The 12,929-nt window shown below is 37.2% G+C and overlaps 1 protein-coding gene across 1 annotated transcript in view; it reads left to right on the top strand.

The window, feature by feature from the left end:
- LOC129657406 (translation initiation factor IF-2-like) overlaps positions 1 to 12,929 on the top strand; it is a 532,690-nt gene that overhangs the window by 316,208 nt on the left and 203,553 nt on the right. Inside the window, exon 4 of the mRNA XM_055587570.1 lies at positions 2,785 to 2,914. Within this exon, the coding sequence (XP_055443545.1) occupies positions 2,785 to 2,914 (130 nt within the window). The remainder of the gene's footprint in view (positions 1 to 2,784; positions 2,915 to 12,929) is intronic.

Below are 12,929 nucleotides of genomic sequence, written 5' to 3'. Positions count from 1 at the left end.
CCTAAAAGAAATTTCATTATGTGAAGGGTCATCAGCTAAGTGCCTGTTTGTCTAGTGGATACTCCACTTTAAATTTCCATATTTGTGATTCTTCTTAGTGTCATGACATGTTTTTGGCTTTCATTCCAATGAAAAGTGAAAGTGTTAGTTGCTCAGTTGTGTCAGATTCTTTGTGACCCCATGGACTGTAGCCCACTAGGCTCCTCTGTCTGTGGAATTCTCCAGGCAAGAATACTGGAGTGGGTAGCCGTTTCCTTCTCCAGGGGAACTTCCCGACCCAGGGATCAATAAGCTTCTACTAAGAAAGTGTGTATAATTATTTAAAACATGGAAGTGGGGGAGGGGCAAGACTGTGAAGGAAAAAGCAGTAGTGACCATTCTTCAGCTTTTCCTGACTTCTTTCCTAGTTTGCAATTTTATTTTTAGAGTTAGGTTTATAACTGTGCTACCTACTATAATATGTTCAGTCCCACACTCTTGTTTTTTATGCTTTCTCTTTCCACTGTCTCTAGCACTGAGGAAAAAAAGAGAATTAATGTTGCTCTGTCTTAACCAGAGAGGCTCAGGACATGGAAGAGTCTGTGGAAGTTTATAAAATTCTTATTTCAGATCCTTTACCTGAAATTTGACAGTACATTGGCTAATCAGAGAACCAGTAATAGATTCTTAAAAGAGTGATTTTTCCTTGCTGAAAAAATAACAATGGCAGTGATTGATTGAGGTCCTTTATATTTTATTTAATATTCACCAGAAAAACACTATATGTAACCATTAATAGCCAGCCCATGCTATAGATGAAGAAAGTAAGCATCAGTGTATTTAAGTCAAGATCTTCCAAGGACTAGAGAGCTGTGTCATGTTCATTTGTGTTTGTTTTTGTTTTTTTTTTCTGACTATTAAAAATTTAAGAAATACCAAATAGAGTCACAAAAGTCATTATGAAAATTTGAAACTATTTATATAACAAAATAAAAATTTTAACAGAAAAACAATGCAAAAAAGTTTCTAATGCACAAAATCTTCACAATGTGCATATTATAAAAATTAATCCATAGTATATTATACATGGCATGGTTAGATAAAGGAAAAGGACTTATATTTATATTATAAATGTCCTTTTTTAATCTCTTATGTGTATCTCTGAGAAGCAACTAAGATACAGGGGATTAAGTAAACTGCCCTTAGTCACACAACTAGTAAATAACAAAGCCAAAAGATAAACTGAGGTGTCTGATCCCAGAGTCTATGCTTTTAACGGCTCTGCTAGACTGTTTCCCCAGGTAGGTTTACATCTGAACACTTTTATTCACCGTAAGACTCTTCAAGCTTTTAGATAGCAAGAAGATGAAAAGAAGTATTTTTCTGGATTAAATATATTATGAGAAGAAGTATGTTCTCAGTTTCCTACCATGTCTTTGACTGTTTAAGTACTAGATTATAGAGGACACTTCTTTTGCTTTTAATGACCTCTGTTTCTTATTTACAGGTAGACCCACCAAAGAGCATTTGTGGGGTAGTTTACATGTGACCAGTGTGGTTTAGGGGCACTAACCAATGGATAGAAATCCAGAGAACCTGGGCTTAAATCTCATTCTGATGTTCTGTGCCTTGGATTTCTTACCTGCGAATAGTGGTGTTGTAGGGAGAAGGAAATGGCAACTCACTCCAGTGTTCTTGCCTGGAGAATCACAGGGACGGGTGGGCTGCCGTCCCTGGGGTCGCACAGAGTCAGACGTGACTGAAGCGACTTAGCAGCAGTAGCAGCAGGGAGATTTCAGAAGCTGAATAAATGTTTCTATCAATAACACAGAGACATCAGTGTATTTGATGTCAAACTCTTCTGGAATGGATTTGGTCAGAGGTGCTCCCGAAGTATGTGTGCAAGTACCTGCAGGAAGATTGGTGGATTCTAAAGGATCTTTCAGAAGTGAAGGGGTGTTAATCTCAACTGAAGGTATTAGGCCTTAGCACAAGCAAGGTCATGATCACAGGTTCAAGATCTGTATGACTTAATTAACAACACCTAGAAGCTATTTATAAGACCAGTCCTATGCCATTGAAGGCATACAGAAAGCAGGTACAATAGCTTTGATGTAATCCTGGCTGCCTCTGAGTAGACAGGAGATATCAGCCATCTCAGTGCTCCCAAATTTTCACACCTCCCTCTCCCCTATTCCCTACTGTGGGCCAGGGTCAGCTTTTCATAACTGAGACTGTCACGAAACTCCACCTTACATTGCACCAAAAAGGTTTTAAAAAAGAAGGTGGCAGTCTCCTTGATAGGATATGTATTTTTAATGTAACCCGTGTATACTTTATTTTTTAAAAAGGATCAAGAATGAAAATGAGTTTCAAACTACTTTTGACAAAGACACATTAACAGTTTAAAAAACTCATTTAAAATCATTTTATAAGTCTTGATGAGAAGAATTGCTTTATCCTTTTCACTGATATTTCTAAAATGGCCCCCACTCTAGGTCTTAACCTTCTCCCACTTGCCTACCTCAAATAAGATTGTTTTGAAACAGTTCCGTGGTAAATAGCTATTATAGTAACATTTTTAAAATAGTCAATATGTCTCTTTTACATATAATGCTAATTATCAATTTAAAATACATCTACTTTGTGTTTGGCGGCTGCATGGTGCTGGAGCAGTGGCTGCGCTGTGCGGGAGCGGTGAGCTGTGATCATAGCAAACACCCTCTTCCAACAACACAAAAGACTCTACACATGGACATCACTAGATGGTCAATACCGAAATCAGATTGATTATTTTCTTTGCAGCCAAAGATGGAGAAGCTCTATACCGTCAGCAAAAACAAGACCAGGAACTGACTGTGGCTCATCATGAACTCCTTATTGTCAAATTCAGACTTAAATTGAAGAAAGTAGGGAAAACCACTAGACCATTCAGGTATGACCTAAATCAAATCCCTTACGATTATACAGTGAAAGTGAGAAATAGATTTAAGGGACTAGATCTAATAGAGTGCCTGATGAACTATGAACAGAGATTCATGACATTGTACAGGAGACAGGATTCAAGACCGTCCCCAAGAAAAAAAATGCAAAAAAGCAAAGTGGCTGTCTGAGCAGGCCTTACAAATATCTGTGAAAAAAGAGAAGCCAAAAGCGAAGGAGAAAAGGAAAGATACACCCATTCAAATGCAGAGTTCCAAAGAATAGCAAAGAGAGATAAAGCCTTCCTCAGAGATCAGTGCAAAGAAATAGAGGAAAACAATAGAATGGGAAAGACTAGAGATCTCTTCAAGAAAATCAGAGATACCAAGGGAACATTCATGCAAAGATGGGCTTGATAAAGGACAGAAATGGTATGGACCTAACAGAAGCAGAAGATATTAAGAAGAGATGGCAAGAATACACAGAAGAACTGTACAAAAAAGATGTTCATGACCTAGATAATCACGATCATGTGATCACTAACCTAGAGCCAGACATCCTGGAATGTGAAGTCAAGTGGCCTTCGGAAGCATCACTACGAACAAAGCTGGTGGAGGTAATGGAATTCCAGTTGAGCTGTTTCAAATCCTAAAAGATGATGCTGTGAAAATGGTGCAATCAATATGCCAGAAAATTTGGAAAACTCAGCAGTGGCCACAGGACTGAAAAAAGGTCAGTTTTCATTCCAATCACAAAGAAAGGCAAACTACCACACAATTGCACTCATCTTACACGCTAGTAAAGTAATGCTCAAAATTCTCCAAGCCAGGCTTCAGCAATACATGAACTGTGAACTTCCAGATGTTCAAGCTGGTTTTAGAAAAGGGAGAGGAACCAGAGATCAAATTGCCAACATCCACTGGAGCATCAAAAGCAAGAGAGTTCCAGAAGAACATCTATTTCTGCTTTATTGACTATGCCAAAGCCTTTGACTGTGTGCATCACAACAAACTGGAAAATTCTGAAAGAGATGGGAATGCCAGACCACCTGACCTGCCTCTTGAGAAACCTGTATGCAGGTCAGGAAGCAACAGTTAGAATTGGACATGGAACAGCAGACTGGTTCCAAATAGGAAAAGGGGTACGTCAAGGCTGTATATTGTCACCCTGCTTATTTAACTTACATGCAGAGTACATCATGAGACTTGCTGGGCTGGAGGAAGCACAAGGTGAAATCAAGATTGCTGGGAGAAATATCAATAACCTCAGATATGCGGATGACACCACCCTTATGGCAAAAAGTGAAGAAGAACTGAAGAGCCTCTTGATGAAAGTGAAAGAGGAGAGTGAAAAAGTTGGCTTAAAGTTCAAGATTCAGAAAACTAAGATCATGGCATCCCGTCCCATCACTTCATGGCAAATAGATGGAGAAACAGTGGAAATAGTGGCAGACTTAATATTTTGGGCTCCAAAATCACCATAGATGGTGACTGCACCCATGAAATTAAAAGACACTTGCTCCTGGGAAGAAAAGCTATGACCAACCTAGACAGCATACTAAAAAGCAGACACATTACTTTGTCCACAAAGGTCTGTCTAGTCAAGGCTATGGTTTTTCAGTAGTCATGTACGGATGTGAGAGTTGGACTATAAAGAAAGCCGAGTGCCAAATAATTGATGCTTTTTGAACTGTGGTGTTGGAGAAGACTCTTGAGAGTCCCTTGGACTGCAAGGAGATCCAACCAGTCCATCCTAAAGGAGATCAGTCCTGAGTGTTCATTCAAAGAACTGATATTGAAATTGAAACTCTTAATACTTCGGCCACCTGATATGAGGACCTGACTCGTTGGAAAAGACCCTGATGCTGGGAAAGATTGAAGGCAGGAGAAGGGGACAAGAGAGGATGAGATGTTTGGATGGCATCACTGACTCAATGTAGATGAGTTTGAGTAATCTCTGTGAGTTGGTGATGGACAGGGAGGCCTTGTGTGCTGCACTGCATGGGGTCTTAAGGAGTTGAATATGACTGAGCGACTGAACTAACTGAACTTTGTGTTTGACTTTCTTTTTCAAATAGCCCTTACCCAATTATTAGAGCTACTGCTTAAGTTTCTCATTGAATATACTAGGGGATTTTGTATTCCTCCTGCTTTTTCTCAGATGTAACAACTGTTTATTTGTGCAATACCAGCTTGTATCTTTTCCTTGGTTAATATTTTAGTCCTTCTGTAGGTTCTGTGTATGGGATCTGTGGTTCTTGAGAGTGAACACATGTAATTGCAAAGCTGTTACAATCATTTTTATATAGAAACAATTATTTTAGACTACAAACCAAAATTACATGAAGATAATGTTATGTGGGAGGCCTAAGTTGAAAGAAATAGGGTCCTAATTAATGCTGCCTTTGTGCTATTATCAGTTTTCTGGGTGGATTACATAATGCTACATTTATAATGGGAGAGAAGTTCCCAATGCTGTTTAGCAAGTCAGTGTATAGGCAGATGTTATAGTGTGCTATCTTTCAGGCCAGTGGGCAACAGTTATTTTATTCCATGGTGTTACTGGTCAGGGAAGAATATATTTTGTGTATTTTAACAGGAGAAACACTGTATATTCAGAGAGTAAAGCATGCGATTTTGGAAAAATTTTTATGGACAGAAATAAACAAAAATGACTATGTAGAAAAAACAAAGAGCAGCTGTATTTTTCCATGACTGGAAAAGGTTTTAAACAAAAATGTAACAACTGTCAATGTCTCCCCAAGCTCTATAGGCCTGCAGAGTCAGAGATATCTCAGGGCATTCCCACCTCTGCTTTCTGTTCTTTTCAATTTCAGGATGAAGGCGACAGGGTGTTTAAAATACCAGAAGCAGTCACACTCTGGCTAATATACGTTGGTCCAAAAGAGGAGGCCCTAGCACACTTCTGAAAATGAGCTTCCGACTTCTTTCTGAAGTGCCTGCAGACTACTAAGACTGTGTTACGTCACCCCTCCCAAGACGGAGAGTTCTCCTTCACAGCTAGAAAGGCTCTCCTCAGCCTTAAGTTCAGACCTAAAACATTCATTTTTTTTTTTTCCCCTTGAGAAATAAACGCTCTCAGTAATATCTTATACCAAAATTATGTGATATATTTTCCTTTGCCTTTTGGCACTGATTTAAAGGTAGTATTGCATATCTGCTATTTTCTTTTTGTTGTTGTTGTTATTTTCCTCTCAACATTCCAGGGCTATCAGTTGAGTAATAAGGATAAGAAGAATCTGTGAAGTGTGGTGTACTAGGAGGAGAGTGGGGGTTGTCAGAGAATAACGGATCTATTAGTAACTTGGGGTCAGTTTGGTTAGTCACTCTGAGCCACAGAGTTTTTACAGAAAGGACCGATTTGATAACAACAATCTCACAGAACTGGGTTGCAGTACAAGTAAGAAACTGAGAATGCTATGTAAATGAGAATAATGAGCATTGCTGTTATGTTTTCATCTCTACAGCCACTACTGGAAAATGGCACTAGGTTTCAAGAATAGGCCTTCTTTGGACTTCTGGCTAGGGACTGCTTGAGCAAGTTAGGGTAGTGGTTGGAGAACCAACCCCAAGCACAGTGAGCCAGCTCTGACCTCCGTGTCCAAATTGATGGTGCTAGCCTCTTTCCTTCTGCTGAGTTGTTTTGTTCTTAAGGTCAGAAGCAGAGCACATCAGTTCACTGCGGAAATTCCTCTGAGCTGTGCATACTCCAGTCTTCTCCAGCTGTCCTCGGTAACTGTCCTAACCCATGATTCCACATCTTCAGGGAAGTTTTGAAAAGATGTGTGGGCAAATCAATAGAAAGTTAAATACTGTTATGTATGCTGCTTGATGTGAAATGCTCCTGAATGTATTAATAGAACTTACTTTAAATGGAAAGTAAAGAGTTATATAATAGGGTCTAAAATATACATAAACATCATAACATAGTTAGCTCAACCAAAGTTTATTAAATATTTCTGATATGCAGGGCATTTGGAGTAGGTAATTTAAGAGACATGAAGAAGAATAACATGTCCACACCTGTTTTTTATAGCTTACAGTCTAGATGAGGGGATGAAGAGATATATATATAAATAAGGACAATATATACAAGGATTGTATTTGATATAGGGGGATACAGGGGGTTTTGAGGTTATTTCTTAGTAAAATTTCCCTGGACTTTTAATAAAAGATAGATCTTAGATGAGTCTTATATGATGAGTAAAGATGAAGCTACAGAAATTCTAGTTAAGGGACTAGCCCAAGAAAAATTTGGTGGCAGGAAAGGACAGCTACAATAAACAAACAGTGACTAGCCTGAAGCTAGAGTATAGAGTAGATAAAAGATGAAAGAAAATGAAAACAAAGTCTCTTTGCTTTTTTAATTAGATTACCCTCATTAATTACTTAATCTAATACTACCTCTAATCAATCATATACTGTCATTAGCTTACAAATATAGAAACCAGAGCCCAAGGAGATTAATTCATCTATCCGAATGAAAACAACTAGCTAAAACATTTAGGATTTGACATCCTAAATGTTAGATGTCAAACATCTAACATCAGATTTTCTTCTGATATAGTAAACATACTTTTTCTGCATTGGAGTTGCAATAACAATAGTAGTACAAAATATTGTGACTTATTTAGTCCCTATCTGGGTGAACTCCGGGAGTTGGTGATGAACAGGGAGGCCTGGCGTGCTGCGATTCATGGGGTCGCAAAGAGTCGGACACGACTGAGTGACTGAACTGATCTGGGTGCCACAGTTTTCCTTTTCTTAAATGCTAGGAAGTACCTAAAATGTAACAATTATTATACAGATATCCATGTGCAGAAATTAACTCAGATAATGCATTTGGTATATAAAATAATGGAAATTAAGATTGAAAAAAAGAAATAGAGATAGAAATGGGATAGGTTTAAACACTTGGTAAATTTTTCTAGCTTTGTCAGGACTAAATGAAGAAATGAAAGATCCTTAGTAAAAATTTTTTAAATGGATTAATATTCAGAATACACAAAGAACTATTAAAATTCAATAAGAAAACAACCTGATTAAAAGTGGGTCAAAGACTATAATATTCAATAGATACCTCATAAAGAATATAAACAGATGGCAAATAAGCATATGATAAGATACTCTACATCATGTTATCAGGGAAAGGCAAATTAAAACAACAATGTGATACCACTAACACCTGTAAGAATGGCCCAAACCCAGAACACTGACGACATCAAGTGTGGGCGAGAATGAGGAGCAACAAGAACTCTCATTCAGGGCTGGTGGAAATGCAAATGGTTCAGCCACTTTGGAAGACAGTTTGACAGTTTCTTACAGAACTAAACATGCTCTTACCATGCTATTCATCAGTAACGATCTTTGGTAGTCATCATCCTTGGTATCTACCAAAAGGAGTTACAGACTTATGTCTATACAGAAACCTTCACATGGATGTCTTTAACTGCTTTATGTATAAACGTCAAAACTTGGAAGCCATCAAGGTATCCTTCTGTTGATGAACAGAAAAGTAAACTGTGGTAATCAAGACAATGGAATATTATTCAGAGCTAAAAATAAATGAGCTATCTAGCTGCAAAAAGACATGGAAGAATCTTAAATGCATACTACTAATTGAAAGGAGTTGATATTAAAAGGCTACATATTGTAAGATTCTAACTATATGACTTTTTGGGAAATGTAAAACTATGAAAACAGTAAACAAATTAGTACCAGGGATTTGGGAACTAGGTAGAGATGAATAGGCAAAGCATAAAGGATATTTAGGGCAAATAAAATGCTCTGTATGGTAACATAGATATATGTATGTCTATGCAAACTCACAGACTGTACAACACCAAAAGTAAACTGTAATGTAAATGATGGATTTGGGGTTATTATATTTTGTCAATATAAGTTCATCACTTGTTACAGAGGTAGCATGCTAGTGGGGGCTGTTGATAAAGAGGGAGGCTATGCTGTTGGGGGGTAGACAGTATATGGGAAATTTATTATTTTCTAGTCAATTTTGCTGTGAACCTCTAACTGTTCTAAAAACAAGTCTTAATTTTTTAAAATGGAATTAAAAAGTGATGGTTGAAAGTTGAATGGAAACAAATTTCAGCCACTATTCAGGTTTAAAATATGTTTAAAAATTATCTTCCTGTCTTAATATGATTAGGCAATGAGACGTTCTGGTAAAATAAATGTGTGGACTAGTGCACTAAAATGTCAATCATACACAAATCATCAGTTTTTAAAGAAAATGTAGTACATTATTTTCTCCATAACCAGTTTTTGAGTGCCAATTGCATACAAATTACCCAGAGTTTAAAGTATGGTAAGATATCTGGCCTCCTGAGGATGTAAGATCTTAGCATTTCTGGAAGTTTAACTTGTGATATCCATGTCTTTATCTCAGATGTAGAATGCAAGTGAAAGTTGCTCACTTGTGTCTGACTCTTTGTGACCCCATTAACTATCCAGTCCATGGAATTCTCCAGGCCAGAATACGGAGTGTAGCCTTTCCCTTCTCCAGGGTACCTTCCCAACCCAGGGATTGAACCCAGGTGTCCCACATTGCAGGCAGATTCTTTACCAGCTGAGCCACAAAGAGAGTAGGCTCTCACTAAAAGTCATTGATTGAATATATCAATGAGTGGGTGAATCAATCAATCACTGATTCTAATGATTGTCATTTGCTGAATAGCCATACTTTGTTCTCAGCTTAAGATGAGGTATCATCAATACCTTGGAACATAAATATGTTATTATCTTTGCTGAAAATTATATTTTAGACAAGTCCATTTTATATTTCTGTAGTTACCAAACCAATTAAATGAATTCATAAAAGACGCAATGGTAGATTTTTTTAAAAATTATTTTTATCTAGTGTATCATACTGATGAAATGTTCAGGCTTCCAAGAACCTTAGATTTGACTTAATATTAAGTCAGCAGTATTTTTAAACTATTTTAAGACATAAACTGTCATATGTGTTATTAGTCCAGGCTAAAATGTCTAGATGATTCCTATTTTTACTTAGGTTCATATTAAATATTAATATAAATATCTGTATTAAATATAGCATCCAAAACATTTATATGATATCTTTTTTTCCACTGAAAAATTAAGACATTAGGTAAATAGGTTTTATTCCATTTCTTACATCCACACTTCAGTATATTAAACTACCCAACTGATTGCAAAGGAGCTAAAGTTAAATTTTCCCAGATAGATTTTCAGGTGAAATTTGTGAAGCTAATCTAATAATCAGTGGACTACTTTGTAAACTGCATATAAATTATGCATATGATTTTGAGAGACTTTAAACTGGTCTATTTACTGATTCAGTTTTTTCAATAGGATACATTTGCAAACTGAGTGTTGTCATTCCACGCATTACTAGCCTCTTATTGGAGAGCACTTATAGAATCATGAAAGTATTAAAGCTGTGAGAAGGTCACGATGCAATACAGGGAGGGAATATAGGCCTGTTACCCTCAATCTGGTGCTCATGACACTCTGCTGCCCCTCCTTCCCTCCCAAGACCAAAGTGTGTTATATTAAGAATGCATACTATGTGATACTCTGGAGCTTTGTTATGTCTTCCTGTGTCTGATATAGCACTGGTCACATTATTTAAGATAAAGTAGTGAATTCTTCACGTTAAATAAGCTATCTACTTACCTCCTGTAGACATAAATGTGTTTTATGAGATTTTTAAATGTTTTGCTTCTGGAAAGCCTATTTGGTAGTAGTAGGAGTTTCCTTGTTTTCAGTATTTTTCTCTGTGATTGTGTATCATAACTAAATGGTATTTAAAGATATTTGATGACACCTTAGTAACACTGTGCTACAGATTAATCAGACTCAAATTATGAGCAAAGATAAACCAAAAGAGTTTCTGAAGGATCTCAGTAGATTTCACAGGCTTGTGTACCAAAGCTGACATACTGGCTTATAGAAAGAACCCTCTTCAGAGTTTAGTTATTCTCTTGTTACAGATAGGTCCAAAAGATAAACTTTTATACGTTTGGCCCTGTAGACTAGGAAAATAAAAATATAGCCTAAATGAAACATTGATAATACTAAGTTCATATATTAATGACAGTTCTAGTTATGATAATTATTAAATAATGAGTATCTAGGTACCAGTCATGAGTCAAGCACTATCCCAGGTGTATCTCTAAATCCTCACATCAGCTTTACAACCTAAGGATTGTATTTTGATTTTCAAGATGAAGAAATGAGGATTAGATAATTTTTGCCTCGCTTGAGATCAATCACAAAGTGTAGAATGTAGAAAGGGAGTTAATCTGACAACAGACCAGTAGATCTGTTATCGCAGCGAAGTATGCACCAGAAAATAATAAACCAACACAGGTAATAAACTAATACTCATGAGCAACCTTAATTTTCTTTAATTAAAAAACAGATTAAAAACATTATGAGAGAACTAAAAAGCAAATGATCACTGAGCAGGTTTAGGAAAACTCAGCATGGCTATCATTGTATTATGACTGCTGAATGTGATTTATATTTATCTGATAATATTCATAATATTAGCTGAGATTCTTTAAGCTACATCAGGGAAAGCTTCTTGAAGGAAGGGAAATAGTAGCTCTGACCTGAGGGATTAATTAGCCAATTGTACAGGGTATGGGAGAAACAGGGATGCAATGGTTGAGGGAGTGTTCTAAGTGTGGAGAAGAGTGTGTACAAAGGCACATAGATAAGAGACTGTTATGGGTTGAATTGAGTTCCCCAAAGTCATATGTTGAAATCCTAACTTCCAGTACCTTGGAATGTGACCTTATTTGGAAAGAGGGCCATTGCAGATGTAATTAGCTTAGATGAGGTCATGTTGAAGTACGGTGGGCCCCTAATCTAATATCACTGGTGACCATATAAGGGGAACTTAGAATTCGCCTGCAATGCAGGAGACCCCAGTTTGATTCCTGGGTTGGGAAGATCCACTGGAGAAGGGTTAGGCTACCCACTCCAGTATTCTTGGACTTCCCTTGTGGCTCAGCTGGTAAAGAATCTGCCTGTAATGTGGGAGACCTGGATTTGATCCCTGGGTTAGGAAGATCCCCTGAAGAAGGGAAAGGCTACCCACGCCAGTATTCTGGCCTGGAGAATTCCATGGAATGGATAGTCCATGGGGTCACAAAGAGTCAGACATGACTGAGTGACTTGCACTTTCACTAGACAGAGATGTGCACAGGGAGAACACCATGTAAAGATTTATGAAAAGATAGGAGTGACACATATAGAAGGCATATAACACCAAAGATCGCCAGAAGGTAGGGAAGAAGCATGGAATGGCTTCTCACTCACAGCCCCCAGGAGGAGTCAGCTAGGCTGATGCCTTGATCTTGGACTTATAGCTTCCAGAATTGTGAGACTATAAGTTTCCGTTCTTTAAGCCACACACTTGGTCATGGTAACTGTAGCAAATTCATACAGAGGCTAAGAGGCATGTCATTCAAAGACACGCAGGTTGGATCATGACTCCCAGTCATTAAAAAAGGGGAAACTGTTCTCTAGTAACAGTTTCTCTATCTCTGAGTAAGATGGCAGAGAAATACTTAAGACCTTTTAAAACATTTCCATTCATAATGATCAATATATTAAGAATATATTGTAGGGTTATAAGTTATATGCTATGAGCTATTAAATTCAGTTCATAACCATATAACACTGTGTTATGTGCTTGTTCAGTGAAGAAGTATTTGGCATCTATGATGTTGCATGTTCTGTAGGATAGTAGTCAAAAGCTTGGACTGTCAACAGAACTATGAATAGAGACTCCACATTTTAGGATGTAGATTTTGGAACATATACTGCCCTCTGGAATATCAATATCCTGAACAATTTCCTAAGGGAGAGGAGATGTATAGATATAACTGGATCATTTTGCTGTACAACTATAAGAAACACAATACTGTTAATAATACGCCAATATAAAACGAAAAGTTAAAAAAAGTTTACAGTAATAGCATGTTTATTCAGTTTCAT

Source organism: Bubalus kerabau, chromosome 7 (assembly GCF_029407905.1).
Source record: "Bubalus kerabau isolate K-KA32 ecotype Philippines breed swamp buffalo chromosome 7, PCC_UOA_SB_1v2, whole genome shotgun sequence".
Lineage (NCBI taxonomy): Eukaryota > Metazoa > Chordata > Mammalia > Artiodactyla > Bovidae > Bubalus > Bubalus kerabau.
The sequence above is the reverse complement of the archived record's forward strand: the minus strand, read 5'-3'. Positions and strand labels throughout refer to the sequence as shown.